General features: G+C 45.0%; 1 protein-coding gene across 2 annotated transcripts in view; it reads right to left on the bottom strand.

Annotated features, from left to right (window-relative positions):
- Nucleotides 1-23,914, bottom strand: part of DENND6B (DENN domain containing 6B) — a 269,667-nt gene that overhangs the window by 57,158 nt on the left and 188,595 nt on the right. Inside the window, exons 11-13 of one of the 2 annotated variants that reach the window (XM_078677845.1) lie at nt 20,485-20,580; nt 15,151-15,245; nt 7,985-8,050 (exon numbers count right to left, since the gene is read on the bottom strand). In XM_078677845.1, coding sequence (XP_078533971.1) covers nt 7,985-8,050; nt 15,151-15,245; nt 20,485-20,580 — 257 coding nt within the window. The remainder of the gene's footprint in view (nt 1-7,984; nt 8,051-15,150; nt 15,246-20,484; nt 20,581-23,914) is intronic. The other variant, XM_078677849.1, reaches the window with a different exon arrangement.

A 23,914-nucleotide genomic window follows, 5' to 3' on the forward strand; every position in this document is an offset into this window, starting at 1 on the left:
GTAGCCTTATGGATGAGTATGCTAGGTTACATCTTTGAAGATATAGCAGGTAACAGATTAGGTTTTGGATGGAGGCATCTAATGGATTGTTTTGGTTATTATTACAATAAATAACAAATCTTTTCCATTTAGCTGCGTAGCATGCTCTGGTAGTGGGACGCCTTACTTCCTTGATAATGTTCACGCAGTCTGGAGGCAAGTTAAGATATCCGAACTCGAAGACCTCAGGAGCCAGATCGCTAGATTCATCTGATTGGGATCTGGGTGCCTGATTTCTCCATGGTTCTGTGCTAGCAATTGTGGCGAAAGGTGCAGTCTTTGGTGAAGAACTACTGAGAGTTCTAGGAGCGTCGTGTACCATGGCTGCCTTGCCCGTGTGGGAGCAACCAGGATCATTGTGAGTGACTGTTGCCTTAGTTTGCGTGCCACTAATGGAATAAGTGGGATTGATGGAAAAGCGTACGCAAATCTGCCTGACCAGTTCATCCATATCGCATTACCTTGTGACAACGGGTGTGGGAACCTGGCGGCAAAGGCCAGGCATTTTGAGTTTTCGTTAGTGGCAAACAAATCTATTTCTGGATGTCCCCACTTTTGAAAGAATGGTTGGAGAACTTGAGGATGAATCTCCCGTTTGTGTATTTGTTGACTGTGTCGGCTTAGTAGATCTGCTATCTGATTGTCTATTCCTGGGAGGTGTTCTGCCAGGAGGTAAATGTTTTGTGGAATTGCCCACTTCCATATGCTCTGTACTAGGTGAGATAGCTGCAGAGAGTGTGTCCCTCCTTGATTTTGGATGTAATACATGGCTGTCATGTTGTCCGTCCGGATTAACACAGCCTTGTTGCATAAGTATTTCTGAAAGGCTTTCATTGCTAGAAATACTGCTAGTAACTCTAAGTGGTTTATATGTAGTGTCTTTTGCTTGGCTGTCCAGAGACCTTGGACTGTGTATTGAAGGAGATTGGCTCCCCAACACTAGGTCTTTTAATTGTCCTTGAGCTTGGTTCCACTGCCATGCTAGGCATTCCAGTAAGGGACGCATTTGAAGCCGAGCATGGGGGACGATGAATATGCAGGAGGCCATCATGCCTATGAGCTGCATAAACACTCAGGCTGGCAGGGAGTGTTGCGGCAGAAATCTTTGAGTGAGAGACTGTATGTTGGCTATCCTGACTGGATTTTGATATGCCTTCGCCACTGAGGTATTTATTGTTGCGCCCAGATATTGTTGTATGTGGGAGGGTTGCAAATGTGATTTTGGGTAATTTATGGAAAATCCTAACTTGTGGAGTAGCTGGATTGTCTGTGAGGTATGGCTGGCACACTGTGCGTAAGAGTTGGCTTTTATGAGCCAATCGTCGAGGTAGGGGAACACATGGATGTGTTGCCCTCTGAGGTGTGCTGCTACTAGTGCTAGCCATTTTGTAAAAACTCTTGGTGCTGTAGTTACCCCAAAGGAGGTATCTCCTGTGAGCTGGATGTATAGGGATGTGAAAGTATGCATCTTTGAGGTCTAATGTAGCAAGGAAGTCCCCTTGCTGGAGTAGTGGGAGTACTTGTTGTAGAGTGATCATATGGAAATGCTCTGAGAGTATGTATTGGTTCAGAGGTCTGAGGTGTAATATTGGTCTGAGGGACCCATCTTTTTGGGGAATGAGGAAGTATAGAGTGTATACTCCTGTCCCTTGATGTTGAAAAGGGACTGGCTCTATGGCACCCTTTTCCGGCATGGATAGTAACTCTTGTTGTAATAGCGTGATGTGTTCTTTGGACATTGGACGGTGCTTGGGCGGTATGTTGGGTGGAGTAGAAGTAAGTTCCAGATAGTAACCATACTGCATAATTTGTCTCACCCACCAGTCAGTCGTAATGGCGTTCCAGACTGGTAGGAATTGTGTTATTCTGCCTCCGACTGGTGTTAAGTGGTCTGGAGGGAGTGTGAATGAGTCACTGTTTGGTGGCGGTGGAGGCTCTGGTGTTATTACCACCACGTCCTCTTCCCTTGTTATTGTTCCCTCTATAACCTCCTCTATTGGAGCCTTTATTAAAGGTGCCTTGTGCACTACTTTTAAAGGAAGAAGAGGTTTGGGATGTGTTGCCTCTGCCTGAGCCTCGAAAAGAGGAGCGACGAAAGGAGCTCCTAGATTGTTGATATTGAAGTGCATCCGTGGACTTAGCGGTGTCAGTATCTTTTTTCATCTTTTATAAGATGGTATCAACTGCAGGGCCAAACAAGAAATCTTGGTTAATGGGATGATTGAGTATTGTAGATTGGACTTCATTTTTAAAACCCGAGATGCGGAGCTAGGCATGCCAGCGTAGCAACACACTAGTGTTCACGGAACTAGCATCTGTATCAGCTGCATCAAGGGCGCATTTTATGGATGCGTTTGTGATGAATTTCCCTTCCTGTATCAGGTCATTTGCTTTTGCCTTATAGGGTTCTGGTAGGTGTTGTAATAATCCCTCCAGTTCATCATAGTGTGCTCTGTCATAGCGTGCTAGGAGAGCTTGTGTATTGGCGATTCTCCAGGTATTTGCTGCCTGAGAGGCCACTCTTTTCCCTGAGGCTTCTAACATTTTTGACTCCTTGTCCGGAGGGGGGGCATTACCTGTTGTTTGCGAATTTGCCCTTTTCCTAGCATTAGATACAACTAGGGAATCTAGTGGTAGCGGAGACTTGATATAAGAGGGGTCTGTAGGGGCTGGTTTGTATTTCTTTTCAATTCTTGGATTGAGGACACGCGCCCTGGCTGGGTCTTTAAAGATGTCTGGTGCGTGCTTCAATACTCCCTTCAGCATAGGGAGTATAAGTACACTCTTCTCTGATGTTGGGAAGGTGTTAAATAGGAAATCCTCCTCTAGAGGGTCAGTGTGCATGTTTACGCCATGATACTGAGCTGCTCTGTCTACTAACTGGTTAAAAGCGACAGTGTTGTCAGTAGGAGACAGCTTTGTGGGGTATGGCAAGGTATCGGGTATGGGTTGTGTATCATATGGGTCATCAGGGTCATTCTGATCGTCCCATGTGTCATCCTGGTTTCCTTGATCATCAGGGTCTTTAAAGTCCTGTTGAGGATTTTCACCCATGTCTTCTACGTCATAGTGTGGAGGTGTAGGAGAATATGGAACATAAGACATGTTAGGAGTGAAAGGAGGAGGTGTAAAAGGTCTAGAAGGGGATGTCCCAAAGTCCTTTTTCTTAGGAGGAACAGGAGAAGGTGCTTCAGTGTCCAGTCTTCTCTTGTTATTATTGTAAACTGATATATGTCCTGTATCAGGTTCTATATACAGTCTATTTTGGTCTGGGCTCACTGGATCAGAATGTAAAAGTTCTTCTTCCACTGTCCGTGGCTTTGGCGCCAATGTTTTTGGATCGGTTGCTTGCTTGCTCTTATTTTTCTGTGGAGTGTTTTTCTGCTCGACGTCCTTTGTCGGCTCAACTGCTCTTTTCGGCTCTACGGCCTTGTTTGACTCGACGACCTTCTTCGGTTCAACGGTCTTTTTCAGCTCAACCGCCTTTTTTGGCTCGATGTGTTTTTTCGGGTTGACTACTTTTTTTGGTTCGACTGCCTTTTTCGGTTCAACGGCCTTCTTAGGCTCAGCGGCAGTCTTCGGGTCGACGACTTTCTTTGGGTCGATTCCCTTTTTCGGGTCACTGACCTTTTTCGGGTGGACTGTCTTCTTTGGATTGACGCCCTTCTTTGGGTCGACAGTGATCTTTGGATCGACGACCTTCTTCAGTTTGACGGTCTTTTTCGGCTCGACCCCCTTTTTCGGCTCGATGTGTTTTTTTGGGTCGACGACTTTTTTCGGTAAGACTGCCTTTTTCGGTTCGACGGCCTTTTTTGGCTCGGCGGCAGTCTTCGGGTCGACGACTTTCTTTGGGTCGATTCCCTTTTTCGGGTCAATGACCTTTTTCGGGTCGACGGTCTTCTTTGGATTGACGCCCTTCTTTGGGTCGACAATGATCTTTGGATCGACGACCTTCTTTGGGTCGACGGTCTTTTTCGGATCGACGACCTTCTTTGGCTGGACGGCCTTTTTCGGATCGACGACTTTTTTGATGTTGGCGCCTGTTCGCGGCTCTGCGGCCGTTTTTGAGTCGACGGCCTTCTTGGGAAGTGTTTTGCTCGGTCCCGGGGTACCGGAAGGCTTTGGTATGGTCTTCGGAGCCGAGCCGGAAGGCGGGGCTTCTGAAGCGGTGTTTCGGTCGCGGCTAAGGCTTTTAGGCGATGCTTCGACCGGAGCCTTGTCTGGAGGTGGAGGCAGGGTAGGGGTTTTGGTACTCACGGTTTGCCCCGGAGGGATCTCTTCATCGGAGTCCGACTGGTCTTCTACTGTGACTAGTTCTAGGTCGGAGTCCGCTGCCTCCGGGAGTTCATGTTTGTCGTCGAAAATGTTATCCGGTTCTGGTGCCTGTCGCTGCATCTCTTGTCGAGCAGCTCTTCGGTTCCGGATAGTCTTCTTCGACCGGAACTGAGCACAAGCTGGACAGTTTTCTTCGTTGTGCTCCGGTGATAGGCACCTGTTGCATACTGTATGCTTATCGCTATGTGGAAACTTGGATCGACATTGTGGGCATCTTTTAAACTGGGTGCTTTCCATCGGCAGGAGGCCCACGTGGCGTCAAAAAGGTCCAATGGCCCGCGTCGACTACCAGAGATAGATGGAAAGGATTGTTGAGTCAAGGGATACCGAGCGGAAACAATAACGTCGCAAGTATAAGGTTTTTGGCCTTAGAAATTTGGAAAACTTCGGTCCCGAAGTTGGAGGATTGTCGAAGTGCATCCGAACCCAATGGCGGAGAAAAACAATCTGAAGATGGAGAAGATGCCCATGCGCACTGTAGTCCAGGGGAGGAGTCACCTATCTCGTGATACTTCGAAGACTCTTCCAAGACAACAAGGTGCAAACATCCGGACCAAACACTAGGCGCCGATCTATGATAAGATATGAATTCAGCAGCCCAGATGTCTCGAACATAAATATTAGCAATAACAAAGGCAGTAAAAAGCAGAAGAAAAAAAATACATGAAATTAGGATTTGAAAAAAGTCACAAGCGCTCTGCCCTAGTTTTCTTTCATGCTAAAGCCTTTGGTGACTGCACTGATACAGTTTCTATAACTAGCACTGCTTCGGACGTCTTTGAATCATTCGCAGCTTTATGCAACAGAGACCCACTGTAAGGCAATGTATTTCCAAAAACAACCTTTATTACTGCAAGAAGAGTTCATTGTACAGTAACATCTTACCCTACATGAGCACAGATCTCATGACATTACCCACAGATCCCTATTCCCCGCAAATGTTCATGGGGTCTGTGAATGAGCTAAAAACTATTACTGCAACTTTGATACGCAAGTACCTGGACAGAAGAAATTATGCTGTAACCTCAGGGGGCACAGATGTAATCATACTACTTCTCTGCTATTAACAGAAAAAGAGATTACTAACATATTCTAACACAGAAGCATAGACAATAGAAACCCCCAAGACCATGTCTTAAAGCATTAAACCAGCGATAGGAAGAGCAAGTAAGAGATAAAGAGGGATAGGCAAACATGACTGAGAAACATCAATGCACTAAATTTCAAATGAAGCTTTATTAAGAAGTCACACTTCACTGTGTCCCAGAGAAGAAATACAGAAAACAGCTGACTAGCAGGTAACTCAGTAGATTACAGGTCTATGCTTCTAGAATCTAAAAGAAGAAATTCTCTTGGACATATATACCTATTGTTGAATATTCATTTATAAAAATTCAAACCAAATATACATCACTATATAATGCAAGTAAAAACATCCATCTAACTGAGGACACGAATCTGAACCCAAAAAAGCACCCACATAGTACACACATATAAAAAACTCAAATATATGACACAATCTGAATTTCTTTAAAAACAATATTAGAAATAGTTATACAAAATTGACAGTAATAATTAACAATAAAAATACATATAAATATACACAAGGAAAATGTTAAAAAAATTATCATGAGAGACAAAAACATATATGTTAAACACTTAAATTCATCAAAGTAAGGTTATTACCAACAGGAATCAAATACATAAACACCATCAGTCTATTCATTCATGTTTGCATTAGACATGAGGCTGTTCCTGGATATAACCCAATGCAAATGAAGGCGTCGACGCGTTTCAGTAGTAGAAAATGATTGCAGTACCACCTTCATCAGGACATAAAGAATACTTGTCTCTCTTGCAACAAATTTTAAATTTGATACACCGCTAATCGTGTAGGAAGGTGGGATGCTAATTACATCACCAGTCCTTCCGTAAACAATTAAACAATTGCACATGGTCTGTATAGATCCAACTGTGTCTACACCATATCGGTGACTTTAAGCCTTAGTTAGTTCAATTAGCGCTTATAAATCTGTGAGTCAAAGGTCCAGGGGTAGTTCAAAACGGCGTTACTTTAATGATATCCCTTCTATATTTCCCAAAGCAAAGCCACGGGTTTCACGCCATGGAATACGGTGAAAACAGAGGACTGCGCGTCGTTGAGTCGTCTACCCGGCGTCTCGTGTTTAGAGTTAAAATGTTCATTTTAACTCTAAACACGAGATGCCGAGTAGTTAAAATGTTCATTTTAACTCTAAACACGAGACGCCGAGTAGTTAAAATGTTCATTTTAACTCTAAACACGAGACGCCGAGTAGACGACTCAACGACTCAACGACACGCAGTCCTCTGTTTTCACCGTATTCCAAGGCGTGAAACCCGTGGCTTTGTTTTGGGAAATATAGAAGGGATATCATTAAAGTAACGCCGTTTTGAACTACCCCTGGACCTTTGACTCACAGATTTATATGCGCTAATTGAACTAACTAAGGCTTAAAGTCACCGATATGGTGTAGACACAGTTGGATTTATACAGACCATGTATCGTTTTTTATCTTTGTGTACTATGTGGTTTCCTTTTTGGGTTCAGATTTGCGCCCTCAGTTAGATGGATGTTTTTACTCACATGATATAGTGATGTATATTTGGTTTGAATTTGAATGAATTATTATTCAACAATAGGTATGTATGTTCAAGAGAATTTCTTCTTTTACATTTACCAGTGGTACCCTGTCTCTTGGTTAGTGGGGTCACTCCCTCTTTGATTTATATTTCTATGCTTCTAGATGCCTACATTGCTAGGGCAGAGAGCCTGCCACATATAAGGCGATCCCAAAAACTACTGGGAAGCTAAAGACACTCAAAGCTTCAACTTTATTTCCAATTCAACCATGCCTCCAATCAGGAGAGGGGTACCCCAAATTTATGCAAAAATATTCATCTGACTGTAGAATATATTATCATTCAGCAATTTCTGAATTTCAAAAAATACAACAATTAAGAAAACTTGTAGAAGGTTGCATGGTTATGCTGATGTGGGTGGCTTTGAACTCTGAATTTCTGGCCCAAACATTTACTGTAAACAGTAGTCAAAGTGCCTTCGATAGGCAGAACAAACCCTGCTGCACATGATAAGATTCACGTTAATATTAACCGGATAATGGACGTAACCGTTTAATCAATAATTACACATCATCATTCAACCACTTAGAAGCAAATAGAAATGAATTAGGTGAGCAGGCAAATAAAGAAATAAGGTGACAACATGGATGGTCTGAAGCCCACTACATTGGACCAGGAGAGGAGGGTAACCAATGAAAGAGAGAACCACAGGCTTATGAAAGGACCTATGTAGCTAGTGACTAGGCAGAAGCATAACCAGTGAGAAAATAGACAACTGATTTCAAAGTGAAAAAGTTTCTTCTTTATCAGGAATCATAAAATCCAACTGAATTCTGAATAAACAAATAGTTGGCAAGGGATGAAGGGGGTCAGGAGACTGATGGATGAGGATCAGCCACCGCCAAGGGACCTATCATCAGATTTAAAAACAGTTTACATGATCATTTGCTGGTTGAGAGCAAATCCCTTAAAAAAGGAGATACATTACCTGGTTTTGTGTCCAGTGTTTTTAGTTTAATCAGTTTCTTCAGTTTAACTTGCTTAGGCAAATCACCTGTGTAAAAATCACGAATTAAAAATTACAAAATGCTCAGAACTTCTAATTAACTATTGTAAGTACAAACTAAATATTTAAAGCAACCGATCTTGTTCTAACCGATGATTATCCGAAGTGAGTACACATTTTAGAATTGTTTCTAGGGCAAGTTATGGGTGAATAATTTCTTTCATCCTAGAGGGACTTAGATGTTGATAATAAGTAGTTTAATAATTGGCAGCAATCTGAAGAGTGCACATTAAATAACACTCTATCAGGGCTTAGAGAAGAATGTGGATTTCCCAAGTGGTAATGATGGAAAATCCTAATGTTATTAAATACAATGAGGTGAGTATCACAAGTTAATTTCTCACTTCATTCTCATAGCAACACAAGCAAAAAAAACAACTTCAACCAACAGGGTGTAAATGAAAACATTAAACAAATACAAATCCCATAAGGCTTAGAGTTTGTACTACAGAATGATCACTCAAGTTTCCAAGCAGTGGTTATGTAATAGGTGTGAGGTGGTAGTCCTTTCTCTATCTTGATGTGAATAAAGTTAACCGCATGCGCGCTAGCGGTTTTCCCGCTGCGCGCTGCGTTTTAAAAAAAGCTGCGTTACATGACGAGCTCAGCTCGTCATCAGCGTGCGAGCGGCGTAACTCATGACGAGCTGAGCTCGTCATGAGCGCCGAAGTGGTTAATTAATCCGAAGGGATTAGATCTGAGTAACTGAGACACTTTGAGATTGTGACTTTTTAATCTTTGAAGGTCTTGATAATGGAAAGGACACGGAAACACTGCCTGAATTACAGAAGGCATAGGATCTACAATTCTAGCTAGGTTACTCTGGGAAATTTGGGAACGACTCAAAAAATTAAAGAGCTCCGTTCATTACGGACCTCGCATGGAGAGTACACGAAACTCACTTTACAAGAAAAGCTAGGAATTCTAATGATTTGACTGGGGTCAAAATGACTTCTCCTCGTTTATCATGAATCCTAAACTCTAAGACTTTACTTGAAATACTCAACGTGACAGGAGTTTCCCCGATCGCCAGCAATTGAGTGCGCAACATTCCATATACCCTGGTTTCTGGCTGGGATAGTGACTATGGATCTTTACACAAAAGATATTCTTTTTCAGACTTTGTGATCGGAAATAATATTTACGAAAGTGCCGACCGATTTGGGCTAATACCCTGTGGAATCGCCTTTCTCGAATTTGCGGACTACTTACCTGCCCTAAAGAAGCCCGCAAGGGTGAAACGCGTTGGCTGTTGTATATAAAATATTTAATAAAAGGATCCACAACATCACCTAGTGAAAGAATGATTACTGTAATCGCTGTTCTTTATACTCTGTGGGATTAGAACCCTATGAATGTTTGCTTTCACAATAATGCCTCTCTAGTCTCTGGTGTTCTCGTGTTGTATTTGAAACCATAGTGGGTGGCTGGTTTTGAGAGTTTGGCATTGTTTGTTAGCAACTGTATGGAGCATTATTGAATTCTGTGTGATTTACATTGAACAAACATTGGTAGTTGATTCAGCATTATATACCCTGCCACCGAGCCAGCATGTAGTAGTGCTATTGTTCTGTCTTGTGTCACTAACAGTATGTTGTACAAATACATTTATGAACAGATTCCCTGGGATCTAAGATGGGTTGATTAGGGTTTTAAGAGCTTGGGAACACAGGGTGCAGACAACAAGAGGCCAAGAATAACAATTTTTTTTTATGTGGATGACGTTTGCCGAAGGCTTTTGAGTTGGTTTTTTGATATAAAATTAACTATAATAAATCTGAGATTATTAACCTAACCTTGCCGCCCGAAGTAGAGGGATCACCAGGAGCCCAGGAGAGCTATTCTATTCCAACTGCTCCTTATAATTATCCACGGTCCGTCATGACTAAGATTCTTCAGGCCGCTTCATTATCTCATGGATTGGTAGGAATAATGCAATTAAGATGAATGTTGTCCTGGGCTTAATATACAAGTTTAAGGTCCTACTGACCTGGGTTGGCAGGGTACGGAAAGGGGGTACCTTAAGCAAAAACAAATCACGTGATTCGTTTGGAGGGCAATGGTCAAGAATCTCTTAAAGGCTCTTAATGCAGAGTAGACAGGCAGACGAGCTTTGTTAAATACTTTGCTATGAATCATTTCAATAGAGGGTAGCAGTGGAGGGGTCCCTGGTAAACTCACAGAAGAGTTTGTAGCATATGAACTATGCAATTTTCCGCTGGTCTTGATTGGGACTTATATAACAGCCAATGGCCTGGTAACCTACCCTTCACAGTACACTGCTATTCATTACAATACTGACTTAATCCCTAAGAATGAGGACACAGCATTTTGGGGCAGGAGGGGCTGGTTGACATGTTTAAAGCCTCTATACTTAAGACTTTTGTACAATTTAAGTCTGATTTTGGTCTTTCTGAGATGGACCGACTACAATACGCAGAGCTTCGACATTTGGTCCTTCCTACAGGTACCACTTTACAGAAGGTGACTTTAATACCGGCCCTGACCCTGTGTCGGATACCTCCAAACCCACTCGACCAGGTCACACACGTTCCACACAGTCCTCATTGTGGGGAGACTCGATAAGTCTCTGCGGTGCATGGCGGACATGGCACCCCTACGTACATACATACACACTCACAAATCCGCAGCACACGGAACAATGTTGCTTATTGACCAGATCTGGCTACCCGTCGTCCTTAACAACACTTGAGTACAAATCCTCCCCCGAGGCATATCAGGTCACGACCCATGTGGCGTATTAATGCCTGTTATCTTGTAGACCAGGAGTGTGCCGACTTTGTTAAAGTAGAGATTCAAACATTCTATAAATATACCAGGGCACAGTGTCCTCTACAGGGATCCACTAGGCTGCCAGCAAGCCCATCCTATAAAGTGTACTTCTGGGGCAAACAGGCCCACCGACTGATGAAAGTGACAGATCTGAAGGCCCAGATACTTTCCCTGGAGCGGCAGGCACGACGCAGTTCCTCAGCAGATCTGAATCGCTAGATTATGCTGCTGAGGTCTAAACTGCTGCAGGTCTTCCTGGAGGAGGCCAGGCAGTATTGGCAGGCATCCTCCGAATGGGAATATGAACACGGGGATAAATCCGGTAAGCTCCTCTACTGACTGGCCTCTAAGAACACCAAATGGAGAATACCACCCATTATATAGTAATAGTTAAAGTATGTTTATGAACAATGCACTCAAGACCATTCTATGACAACATTGCAGGTCATTAGAGTCTCATTAGAAGTTATTTGTGAAAATTGATGAAGTAAAATGCACGCCCACCCTCCCAGCCTATGAAAGCGCTGATTGCAAGCGCGCCTACTGAAATTGAAGACCTCTGAGGCGGAAAGCCGGAGGTGGTGTGACTCGTGATTTTAAAACTGTTTATTTAGTGTTTATTTTACATTTGTTACAACTTTGTGTCCACTCAGAGATCCTCTCTGCATTTTTAACTCATGCAAGCACTTACAGCGGATTTTAGCGCTGTTCCTTGCAGCAGACTCCACGGCCGCCATCGCTAGCGCGAGGCCACGCCCACCCGTTAGGCCACGCCCACCCTTCCTCTCCTCAAATGTGCTTCCCACGCAAGCGCAGCGGACGAGCGCAGCGGGAGCGCCGTTTGAGCGCCGAAGGCGCGCCTAAGGCAAGCCCGTCTGCGCCCGTCCGCGATCGTACGCGGTCCAGGGCCACAACCCCTGCTCCTCCGGATGGCCACATACGGTGGAGCAAGCAGGATCTACTCAACGCATGCCACCAAACTGATGATTCATGCAAGCATAGTCTATGCGTGGAAAACCATATGGGTTGTGAACACTGTCACTTCTCATTCGACCACGGTAAGAATACAACCAATATGAACTATACCATACACTGCGGACTGCTTAACGTACGCTCACTGAGAAAACACAGGCTAGACCTATATGATCTACTTACTGAGAACCAATGGGATCTTGTGTTCCTAACAGAGACATGGCTAGATAATGAATCTACACCATACGCCCTTGAGGCAACTCCAGGAGGGTATACAATACATAGACTGGATAGACCCACAGGCAGAGGAGGTGGAATCGCAATTATAGCCCGCGATAACCTACGATGCCAGCTAGATAGCTCTCCCATCCTGGACAGTGAAGCAGGGAGCTTCACTGTCAAAGTGAATAATAACTACACACTAAAGGGCATGCTAATTTACAGACCCCCAGGCCCCATAGCTAGATTCGAGGAGAGTTTGGTTGAAGGAATCATGGAAACCGCACTGTGCAATGACAAGTTTCTGGTACTCGGGGATCTCAATCTTCATCTTGATAACCCATCAGACCACGTCAGTAAAAATTTTTGTCAGGCACTGAAAGCCCTCCAACTTACCCAAATTGTTAAAGGCCCTACCCATCAACTGGGTCACCTGCTGGACCCCATATTTGTCAACTGGGGGGAAGCGGAAGCTATGACCCCCACTCCCATTCCTTGGTCGGACCACTACTTGGTCCCTTTTTCCATACCAATCCCTGGAAGCAGACCCCCACAGCCACCAGTTATGTACCACCTCAAACGGAAATGGGCTACATTCTCTCAGTCTAAATTCTGTGCAGAATTAACGAAAGGAGGAAGCCCAGGAGGGAAGGATGCTGACACGGCCAATGCTAACCTCTGCACACGCATTAATCAGGCACTAGACTGCACAGCCCCTTTGCTAAAAACCAAATCTGGGGGACGCATAAACAAAACTGCCCCGTGGTTCAACACTGAACTAAGAGTTCAGAAAACCGCACTGAAAAAAATCGAAAGAGAATGGCGCAAGACTCTCTCTGAAGAAACCAGAAAGAATTATCTAACCGAGAGACGAACCTACCATGGACTAATCAGAAAGATGAAAACAGCATACTTTACGACTAGGATCAGTGAGGCTGGTAACTCGACGAAAGAGCTGTTTTCACTCTACAAAACTCTTTCAAGCAGCAACCCAGCTATTGCCCCCGATGACTGCTCGCCAGAATTGTGTGACAAAATCGCAGATTTTTTCTCAGATAAAATAACTAAAATCTACTCAACATTCCCTACGCAGTCCAAAACCGGGGCAGACTTTGTTGAAAGTCCAAGGGAGTGGGGAGATAAACCAAGACTTACCAACTTTACTACCCCTCCCACGGAAGATCTTCTAAAAATCTGTACGTCGGTGAAGTCGGGCTCTCCGCGGGACCCAACCACACCCAAACGCCTGACGGATAGTCTAAGGGTACTAGAACCATACATTAGACATGTACTCGATGTATCTTTTAGCACCAGGACAGTACCTAGGGATTGGAAAAAGGCGGTTGTTTTGCCCATCAGGAAGAAACCGACCATCAGTTTTGAGAAACTTGACAATCTCCGCCCAATTTCACTCCTGCCCTACCTAGCCAAGGTGGCTGAAAAGACGGTCAATAAACAACTAATGGACTTCGTGGAAAAGGCTGCCTTATTGCACGACACCCAATTCGGATTCCGCCCCCGCCACTCTACAGAGTCCGCACTGCTTACTGCAGTTGAGACCCTACGTCAGGGGGTAGATGAGGGACACACCATGGCCCTCATCCTATTGGACCTGAGTGCAGCGTTCGACACTGTGGCGCACGACAACTTGCTACAGTGTCTGAACAACGGAGGTATATCCGAAGCTGCACTCCAATGGTTACAATCCTTCCTGACAGGGAGAAGCTTCCAGGTTCGCCAGGGCGACCACTACTCGAGAGACATGGGTTTGGGACAGGGCGTCCCACAGGGTTCGTCCCTGAGCCCAACCCTGTTTAATCTCTATGTCTCTCCAGTGGCTTCAATTGCCGTGAGTCACGGATTGAGCATCGTGTCATACGCCGATGACACGCAGCTGGCTATCTCCCTATCGCGTGCACCCGGTCTTGCGATGGACAGTTTCAGGAACTGCATGCAAAAACTTGCAGCCTGGATGTCCACCAACTGCCTTAAGTTAAACGGCAACAAGACCGAGGTGCTCGTCGTGGGGGGGAACCCATCTGTTTGGTCATCGGCGTGGTGGCCTCCTTGTCTGGATAAAGCTCCCATACCCCGCCAGGGAGTAAAAAACCTTGGCGTATGGCTCGACGCTGACCTATCTTTTGGACCCCAAATAGACCGTGTTGCTGGCGTATGTTTTGGTGTCCTAAAAACCATAAGGAAGGTCCTTGACCTCCTTCCTATGTCAGCACGGAAAACATTGGTACACGCCCTTGTGACATCACGCCTAGACTACGGCAACCTACTCTACCTGGGTACCACCTGTAAAGCCATGAATCGCCTTCAGGTAATACAGAACGCGGCTGCCCGTCTCATCCTAAAAATCCCTAAACGATCAGACACCAAAGCCGCTCTCAAAACCCTCCACTGGTTGCCAGTAAAGAGCAGAGTGGAATTCAAAGCCCTCTGTACATGCCACCGCATCCTGGTTAAGAAATCTCCTATTCCACTCCAGAACTTAGTGACAAGGTATACACCTGCACGCGAGCTGCGCTCCTCATATGAGGGCCTACTTCAGGTTCCCAGGGTCAAAAGAGCCCGTATGGGCGGACGCTCCTTCCGTTATCTGGCAGCGAAAAGCTGGAATTCCCTCCCTCTCCATCTCCGTCTGGATCCATCCGAATCCAGCTTCCGCAAGAACCTAAAATCACACCTGTTCTCTAGATAAAGGATCACTGATCTCCACCTCGCATAGAGTTCTTCAGTTGCAGCGCGGGGACACGCTTTGGCGTAACCAAGCGCTCTACAAGCTACCCTTATTATTATTATTATAAAATGCACCTGGAATTATTGATATTAGGGAGTTGCAATTACCGGGGGCAGTACTGTTGCACCATTACGAGTTTTCAACTGTGAAATTGGGTAATATATCACTCATTTCAGCAGGTTTTCCCATATTCCAGACACTTACCCCCCTATTTCTCCAGTCAAAATCTAGGAGCATATGTACGTTTTACCCCAGCACATAGCCTCCTTTCAGATAAAAGTGACAATACATACAACTATGGCACCAATGACTTAGGAAGCCGCACACCTCAACCACCCTATTTTTCATTCTCACTTACCTGACATTTTCAGCTCCCCTACCCGCAGGATGTGTGGCCAGTGCTGCAAGGTTTTGATAAAGAAGGGGTTTGTGACGCCCAGGATAACATTTGGCCTGCAAAGCAATGTTACTTGTTTATAACACTAGTCATAACATCAGATCCATTTATTCACCCTCTGCACAGCACACCACATACAGCACTGAAGTGATTCTGCTGACAGGATGCCAACAGTCACCACACAATACATCCGTTGCATGCAATGTTGACAAGCACAAATGTAATCATTGGTTGTTTTTTCTACAACTGGGAGTGCTCTTGGACCATCTCAGACACAGCTGTTTACTCTATAATAATTTCTTCTCATCTGCATGGTACCCCAGTCCACAAACACCGGGCACTGCTACCACATAATCACCAAGCCTACCACTTTGCCCTTCCATATTCCTATCCACCCCGTTAAGGTCACTGTCTTTATTTACATCATATATAGACTAATCGGTCTACCATGCACATGGCTTATTTCAGCTGTCCTGACGTGCAGCTATCCTGGTGTTCCAGTACTGAAAGCCTGACACTGCTCTCCATCCCGAACTGGGGCAACCTCACCAAGTAATGTACTGCTTAGAGCTACACGGAGTGAATTCTCCCTTATCTCCAGGCCCCATATCCCACCCATCCACCCTCGCTCCTACCTTAAGCAGTCATTGCTATTTCAGACTTGTTGCAAGACTGGTTTCAGTCCTAGTCAATGACCCATATTTCTGAACAAAGCTCCACCCAGCTCTGCCAATGCGTCTCAAGTAATTCCTATACTGGGATCCACAAGCAGCTATGCCAATGCACATTAGCATTATGTTATGGCAACGTTTCTAAAGCACCCTTACACCCAAAAAGGTGTAATGGCACTACGAGGAACAGGCGAGTGATATGGCATTAAGGTAATATTTCTTGACCAGCCAGGTTTTTATGATTTTGCAAAAAGATTGGTTATTAATGCTACAGCAAGGTGATGGAAGGGAGATCCATAAGGCTTTTGCCAAAATGTAAAAACAAAAAGCACCCTTCCAGCCTCTGGCAGTGAAACCGCAAAATGCTACAGGTTGGAGACTCCTTGCTAGAGCATATCTACCGATCTGCTACTTGTACAAAATAAACAAAGCAACGTACTTCTAGCGAAATTCTGACCTTTAAAGTTGGCCAATAAACAGGGTGAAGGAGGAAAGTGGCTTCACAAAAATTAAAAGCGAGTAGGACAATTCTTGCTGCTACATTCTGAAAATAGAGATTCAAGGTCCCTCTAGGTGACTGCATTTGTAGAGAAGGTCTTTGGAATCTGCTGCGTGGTGACAAGAGTTTGACTTCCCCAAAGGTATACGACATGGAGGGGCTTACTCCGTTCAAGTGGAAGACCCTGGAGCTTTTATCCCGATAAGAATAGAGGTGACATGCAGAGAGCAATTAGGCTGCCCATCAAAGTCCTAAAGATGACAGAGTAACCATGGGTGGTTTTCTTGCCAGGTTGCTGGACTCAAAGCAGCACAAGCGTGTTATCAAGAAAACAGCAAAGAAATCCACATTGACAGTGAGAGGCTCCATGGTGCATATGCTTCAAGATTGGAAACTGGCAAACATGAGATGTCAAGAGGACCTGCAGGATGTGAAATAAGAGCTTATTACCTTAAGCCTGTAGACGGTCCTTGGTTTTCTGCAAAAGGAAGGTCTTCAACCTGAAGCTTGATCATGAGTTTCAACAACCACCCTAGTGACATACAGTTCTCTGGGTTTGTCTGACCCTAGTACTGAGTCTGGTCTGAAATTCTACATCCGTGGTCTAAAGAAACGGATTGTCGAGAATGGTACTGTAGGCACAACTATAAAAAGATATGTTCATGTGTAAAACCATAGAGCCTGCGCTTCATTTCGTTGAGACTTTTTGGTTGGATTCTCATTTGCTTACCCTCACTGCCAGTCCCAATTACTTTTCCTGGGTCTTGGGCTCAGGTTTACAGAGTTAACAACGGCTAACATGAAATTCAATATTATTTAATGGTTGTCTCGATGTTGTAGGTTGTATTTGTTGACATGTCATCAACTCATATGCTGAAATACTTCTTATGTCTTTCACATCTTTTGAGTGGTGGCTATATATGTCTTTCGCAGAACATGTAATGAAAGATTTAAGATTAATGTGGAAACAGCACAATGCTGTTACTGCATTAATTGGGTCTCTCCCATTGAAAACAGGATCACATTTTACCCCTGGATTTAGGCTCTCTATTCAGACCGTGTGCAAATCCCATTTCAAGAGGTCTCGGAGAAGATATTACTCTGTCCACACCCAACAGTCATCTCCATTTTATCCGTGCGGAACCTCGGCCAACAGACCCCAATGTATTTCTAGACCTCCATTATGTATTACTAGCGGGAAGTCTGATCCAATCAAAAGGTAATCTATATGTAGTGCATGAAAAAAAGAGGCCATGAGTATGGATAAGCCAGGCTTAACACGGACATCAAAATAATATGCAGCAGTGATGAAACCCACAATTTAAACGTATCAATATCGGATGTAAAAGGTTAAAGAAAGAAACTTCGGGTGTGGCCAGAAAGGAAAGTCCCGACTGGCCATCTTCTTGCAGACTGTCCTGCAGAATGGTGTGGGTGAGAGTCAAATGCTCTAAGTTTGACACGACTCAGGGCACTGACACTAGTGCAATCTGCCGTAATTTGCAAATCGAAAAGAACAGACCACAAAATTGCTTCAGTGTTCCGGTGTGCCTCAGCATCTTCCAGAATGATACTGTTCTTCCATAAATGTTCTGACTTGAACAAACACATGTTGTTCTAGAATCTATGCTTCCCCAGAATCTTTGTTTCACAATGAGAAAGGCCTAAAATTGGTTTCACAGCAGTGTCCAAACCAGGATTTTTAAGAAGCTGGAAAACTACTGGTTCCTTTAGATGGTCCAGGACCTGACCTTTACCAAAGGTGTGGTTGTGGATGGAGCAAAAGGCAGATACAAGCATGGACCCAACTGTCCAGTTAAAGGAGCTGGATATGGTATTCCTAGTTGGCTGGTCTTTACCTGCTGAACCAATAAACTTTCAAATTGTACCAGGCTTGCTTGCAACCAAAGCAGGGGCATTAGTCCAATTATTTGATTAAGATGGAATTAAATAACGAATCTCAGAATTATTTTTATTTTTTCAAAAATGCCAAAGAATTGCAGCACTCCTGAAAAGCCGGAATCTCAGTGCTTCCTGCTAGGTGTTATACATCTCTTGCACAATTTACTAAATCTCTTTATTGGGGTGACTTATTTCCAAAATCCTACGCAAGAAACATTCTGTATGCACATTGTGAAGCACAGCTTTGCATGTATTTACTGCCCCTTTGTAGGCGGTAAGAGTGCCCTTTGAATATTGCAGCGTCTTTCAGCTCTCCTCGTCTAGGTTTCAAGAACCACTAGGTCAGCAGAATACCACAAGAGGATTTATTTTCTGTGTGACCTTTTAATAGTGGAAGAGGCTAGGAAATCAACCATGGATTAAACCCAGTTTAAATAATACTGATATTTAAGACAAATCTCAGGGTAACTCACAGGTCAAAAGAATTTCTACTTAACGTGAGTATGTATCACAAGATAAATCACTTCAGTTTTTTGGCACCTGAATTTGACAAGCCTTTTAAGACTAGCAAAACAAATTGACAATGTGGTCTAACTTGAAAAATCACCTCCTTCGCTGTCAAGTATAACACCACCCCCAGCAGTGCTAAAACAAAACCTAGGGCGTGTCCCAAAATCGGGGTACGGCCGTTAATCCAGGCTCAAAATTGAGCGCTGAGTTACAAGAAATTCACAATGATTGGGAGGTGTAGTTGCAGAAGTGATTAACGTTGAAAGTTCCATAAAGGTTCTAGCACCAGTTCTAGGATTCGACTTACAGTCTTTCCTTATAATCCTAAAACCTGAAGGAACCATTTCAACAATGGCTGCCTGACCAGTCTGTAAACTGCAAACCTATGTTTAGTGCAAGATCTGCCATGGATGAAACCTGTAATAACAGGAGGAGAATTCTCCAATGGTTCAGGCCATACCTGGCTCTGCCGTGATGGGAGCAGGTGGCTCTCTAAGTCAGAGTTCTCAGCTTATTCACGTCATGAGTGAGCTGTGGGAACGTAGCTAAACACGAAAGTACCTCAATGCAACACTGCTGCAGTCTTTTGATACAGGCAACAAACAAGTCTTGATATGGCCAGCATGCTGTCCTGTGTATTGGATGGGTCCAAAGTAGGTTACTTTTGGGGACCACTTGGCACCTATACTCACTCTGTCCTGTAACACCAAGTTATTCAAGTACTGTGGAAAAAACACAATTAATGCAAGTCAGTCCTATACATCAGCCCCCGCCTTGTGATTCAGTACTGAGATAACCAACACTAGACTCCATCAATGCACCACAGTCTTGACCTGCAGCATACCCCCCTATGTCAGTACCCGGCCAAGAGGTAATGTCATTTTATTAAGCCCTGTAACTTAGGAGCAACCTGAAGCTAAGTGGATAAGTATTCTTTAGGTTATAAATATTTATAATGGCAAATATGAGTTACCCTCCATCTGTCTTACCCTCCCTTGAAAGTTGTGAATGCTCTAAGCAAGACCCAGGCTGGACTTGAATGAAGTGCAAAAACACAAGAAGGACCCAATGTGTTTTTCTAAACAACATGTAACATGTGTGCTTCTGGTTTTGCTGGCTGAGGAAAGCTGCTTGGCCTTGTATGAACACCTGTGGGACCATCAATTCTTCAGGACCGCTTCTATTACTAACATTACACTCTGATGATGATCTCAGGAGTGCAGAGAAATGAGGCTATCTTTCAAGAGGCTGATGACTCCAAAAGGCTGGCGGGACTAGAGAATAGCAAACCAGAGTGCAGATTCCTGTCTGACACCGACTGTACTTGCCACAGTCCTGCCAGCTTCCAGCAGCGTCTGACTGACTGCAAGTCTTCATTCCTTGCTTTCTATGGTCAGTAGAAACTGCCCAAGAGTCCTAAAAGAAGGCTGGAAGATTCTGGAAAAAACTCCAAATCTGGAGTACCATCCAACACCTGCATTTCCTCCACCACAGGGGTCAAATTGTGGATGAAACCAGACCGCTGATGTCTTTGAAGTCTCCCCCAGAAGGACTTTCAGTTCAGTTCAAACCGTAAATAAAGTCTGCTTTATCCTGGTTACATAGCACCATGGTAAACACAGGGAACAAGCAAAAAAACCTGAGCACAGTATTCGGAGACCACATAATACCGGGCAATGTTAGGGAACAGAGGACTGGTGGCTTAATACTCACGGCGCCTGCGTCCTGGTCGTGTACTCTTTGAACTCGCTGTCGTGGATGGTGAAGTACGGGCGGTAGTCACAACAGAACCTCAAAGGAGCAATGCAGCTGGAGGAAGAGACAAGGAGAGCAAAAAGTAAAGTGAGATGGTGAAGAAAGTGCCGGCTCAGCCTGCTGACCTCAGGGTCTGTCAGTGCCATCTTTGACTGACGGGCAGGAGGCAACTAAGGTGCCAAAAGGGGGGCGCATTCGCCAGCAGTCCACATGCACATGGCCAGTACGGAGAGGACACTCAAAAACGGACTGACATAAGACTCTGTGAGCCCAGGAGTTAAGGTGTTCGTTAGCACACGGGATCTGAAAGGACAGTGCAGTCAGATCTGATATTTCAAGGAAACCAAAACAGCCTAATGTTATAACACAATCGGTGAGGTAGCCAACTCTGCGGTCTAAACCATCCACCGCATGACCTAAAGTAACACGGGTAACTCAGTATTTCATCCTTCTGTTGAAAAAGTGAGGCCAACTGAAATGCACAAAAGTAACCTTTATTCGTTTTATGTTTTGGTCAATATCATTATTTGTTAGCTGGTGTGGGGGGGTTGGCGGGTTTAGCAGGCTGTAACGGGTCCCCTGACCACATATTAGCACTGTGCTGGAGGTGGGGTTGGGTTACACGAAAGTCAGGTCGCTAAAGGGAGCATATAACAAACAGGAGAAATTGACAGCTGTAAACTGGATGACGTCATAGCTTGTAGTAAGAAAGCAACGACCATCAACTAGGCCTGGGCAGTAAATTCCATTCTGCTTGTGGAATTTGCAGAATTTGGGTAATTTCATGCTCTGAGGAGAGCGCGGAATTGGCAAAAATTCTGCGATCCGCGGCTTTGCAGAATTTTTTGCTTGTTAGCGCTTTCAAAATGCGTGTTCGCAAGATATTTCTCCCCAAAGCATGCAAACAGCGTTTGCATACAGGAAAAAAGCATCACAAACGGGCGGAACAAGCAATTCCGCGTGTTCGCTGAACTTTTGCATGCTCGCGGAGATTATTTTACCGTTTTGCTGAGCTTTGCGTAGCGCGACTATGCAAATTCCGCCCACCCCTACCAACAACCCAGGCAAGGAACTGTCATCAAGACTGACACACATGTTCACGTTGCTTTCAGACATGTACAACACAAATACAGTACTAGCATTACAAGGTGAGTTCTACAGTACTGTATGGTGAAGGGAGTCGCTGATCGAGAGGCAGAGGGTCAGGTGAATTTAGCACGGACACCTGCAGCCCAACCTGCAGAGAGGCTGGGCAGAAACATGTGCCAGGAGAGAGAACTCTTCGACCCTGGCCTTGTACCTTTGTTGCCATGCCAACATGAGATCCTATGGGTGTGCATGATTAGCGGGGCATCCAGGGGTGCAGAACTGGCTAGCTTCTTATTGTGGACTACATTTCATGTTTCTCTACCAGAGCCCACAGGGCATAGTCGCAGGCTGTGTTCCATGCCCCCTGTGCACATCTTGAGGTCATGCCTAATGGGTATTGCAAGAGGACATACCATGTCCCCAGTCCCCTCTAAGTAAGGCCAAAGGCTTTGCAAAGCAGCCAATGGGAGCTGAGGGACTCAGCACAAGACATGGCCAATGCCACAAGCTGTACCCACTTGGCAAGCTAGAGACTGAACAGGGGCAGTGAAGACAGAGATACCGGTTAAGGGGTGCGGCAAATGGATATGCTTTGTGCTCGGTACGAACTCGCTTGGCAAGTCACAGATCACAGCCAGTGGGTTCTATGGAAACTGTGCTTTGCACAGTGGCACGCTTTTTAAAGTTCCACTGCTCCACCTTGGCCTACATCAGTAAGATGTGAAGTACTGCGCAGTGCACAAGTCGTGATAATGCACTGGTTGTATGTTTGCCTCAGAAGAGTAAAGTACAGAGTTTAAGCAGTACTGTGCAGTGCGCACATGGCGAGTGCATGTACTGGGCGCATGTGTACCTGTTAAGAGTGCAGAACATGAGAGAGGTAGTGCTATGCAGTGTGTGCATATACTGGATGTATGGGTACCTGCAAGGAGTACAGTGCATGAAGGGTGTAGAGATATGCAGTGCACACGTGTGTGCTGGCTGCATGTGTGCTTGCCAGTGGCAACACAAAAAGGCTACAGTACTGAACAGGGCACACACAGTGACTATGTGATGGTACAATAAATGGAGGCAACAGTACTGGATAGTGTGTGTGGGGTGTACATACACTGAGTGCAAGTGTGCCTGCAATGGTTCATTACATGGAGGACACTGTGTTCCATTTTGGGATGCTAAGGCCTGCATGCTGAAAACATGAGGAATCACCCCCAGAAAGATTGTATATTGCTGTATTACTGTGAGCTGAGAGACACACTGGAGAAGGAAGACAGAGACAACACCTGTACCATTCAAAGGAAGCTCTTGGATTCAATGAGAGATCACAAGGAAGAAGCCGGGACACATGTTAGCATGGAGATAGGTCTAATAAGGGAATCATAAAGAGCAGGGCTAACAGCCCGGGATTCACTTTTGATGCACATATCACTGTGGCCGACATCCAGGAGTGAAATCTAGTACCCTCCATGGCCTGTTTTGTGGGACTATATGCTTTGGAGTCTCTACTGTGGTGACAGGTAGTTTTTCAAGAGAAACAGGAGAAGGCTCCACTTCAAAAGAAGCTGAACCCCAACATAAAACTTCAAAGACCCAGAACCTAAATGACATTTGGTGTCTGAAAATGGACTATAAGAAGGGGCAGTTGAGACCCCAAAGATTTATTTGTCACCTGCCAAGCAGCCAGATGGGCTTTATGGGGAGGGAAAGCTCTACAAGAATTCTGCCTGTGACCAGAACTGGGGACCTGCAAGTCTCCCTGGTGGTTGAGGGGACATCAACCAGGGAAGCCAAGACCACCTTCTCTGGAGCACCAGCACCTGGCAGCTTGCCAAGATCAGTGAGCCCTGTGAGGAATAGGAGAGCGTTGTAGGGAGCGAGGTCCAGTAGGAAGCCCTGTCGAGTGAACCCCTTGTGGGAGGTGTGAGGAGACAGCTGTTACAGAGACCAGGTTGTTGCCCGTGTGCAGATCCATACTTTATTATACCAAGAGAGGGCCACCGTGAAGTAGCCGTGGTACGAGGACTGTGGTGTAAGGGTAAATCCAGTACGGCACGTAGCGGCAATCCCGTGTGCCAGATGGGGCACTCTCCAAGATGCTGCACGCTTCTTCTGTGCTGCAGCAGATAAAACTGAGTATGGCCTACTGGGCCCTGGTGGACTCGCTGCTAAGAGCGCTGCACCACCAAGAAGCTTTTGACAATTTGTGAAGAGTCTAAGTAAACTCTTGAGTTGAGGCCTGCTAGTGAGCATTCTCTGGATGCAGCCTCCAGTGAATGGAGAATAACCCTGATCACATTGTAAG

Source organism: Lissotriton helveticus, chromosome 1_1 (assembly GCF_964261635.1).
Source record: "Lissotriton helveticus chromosome 1_1, aLisHel1.1, whole genome shotgun sequence".
NCBI classification, from domain to species: domain Eukaryota; kingdom Metazoa; phylum Chordata; class Amphibia; order Caudata; family Salamandridae; genus Lissotriton; species Lissotriton helveticus.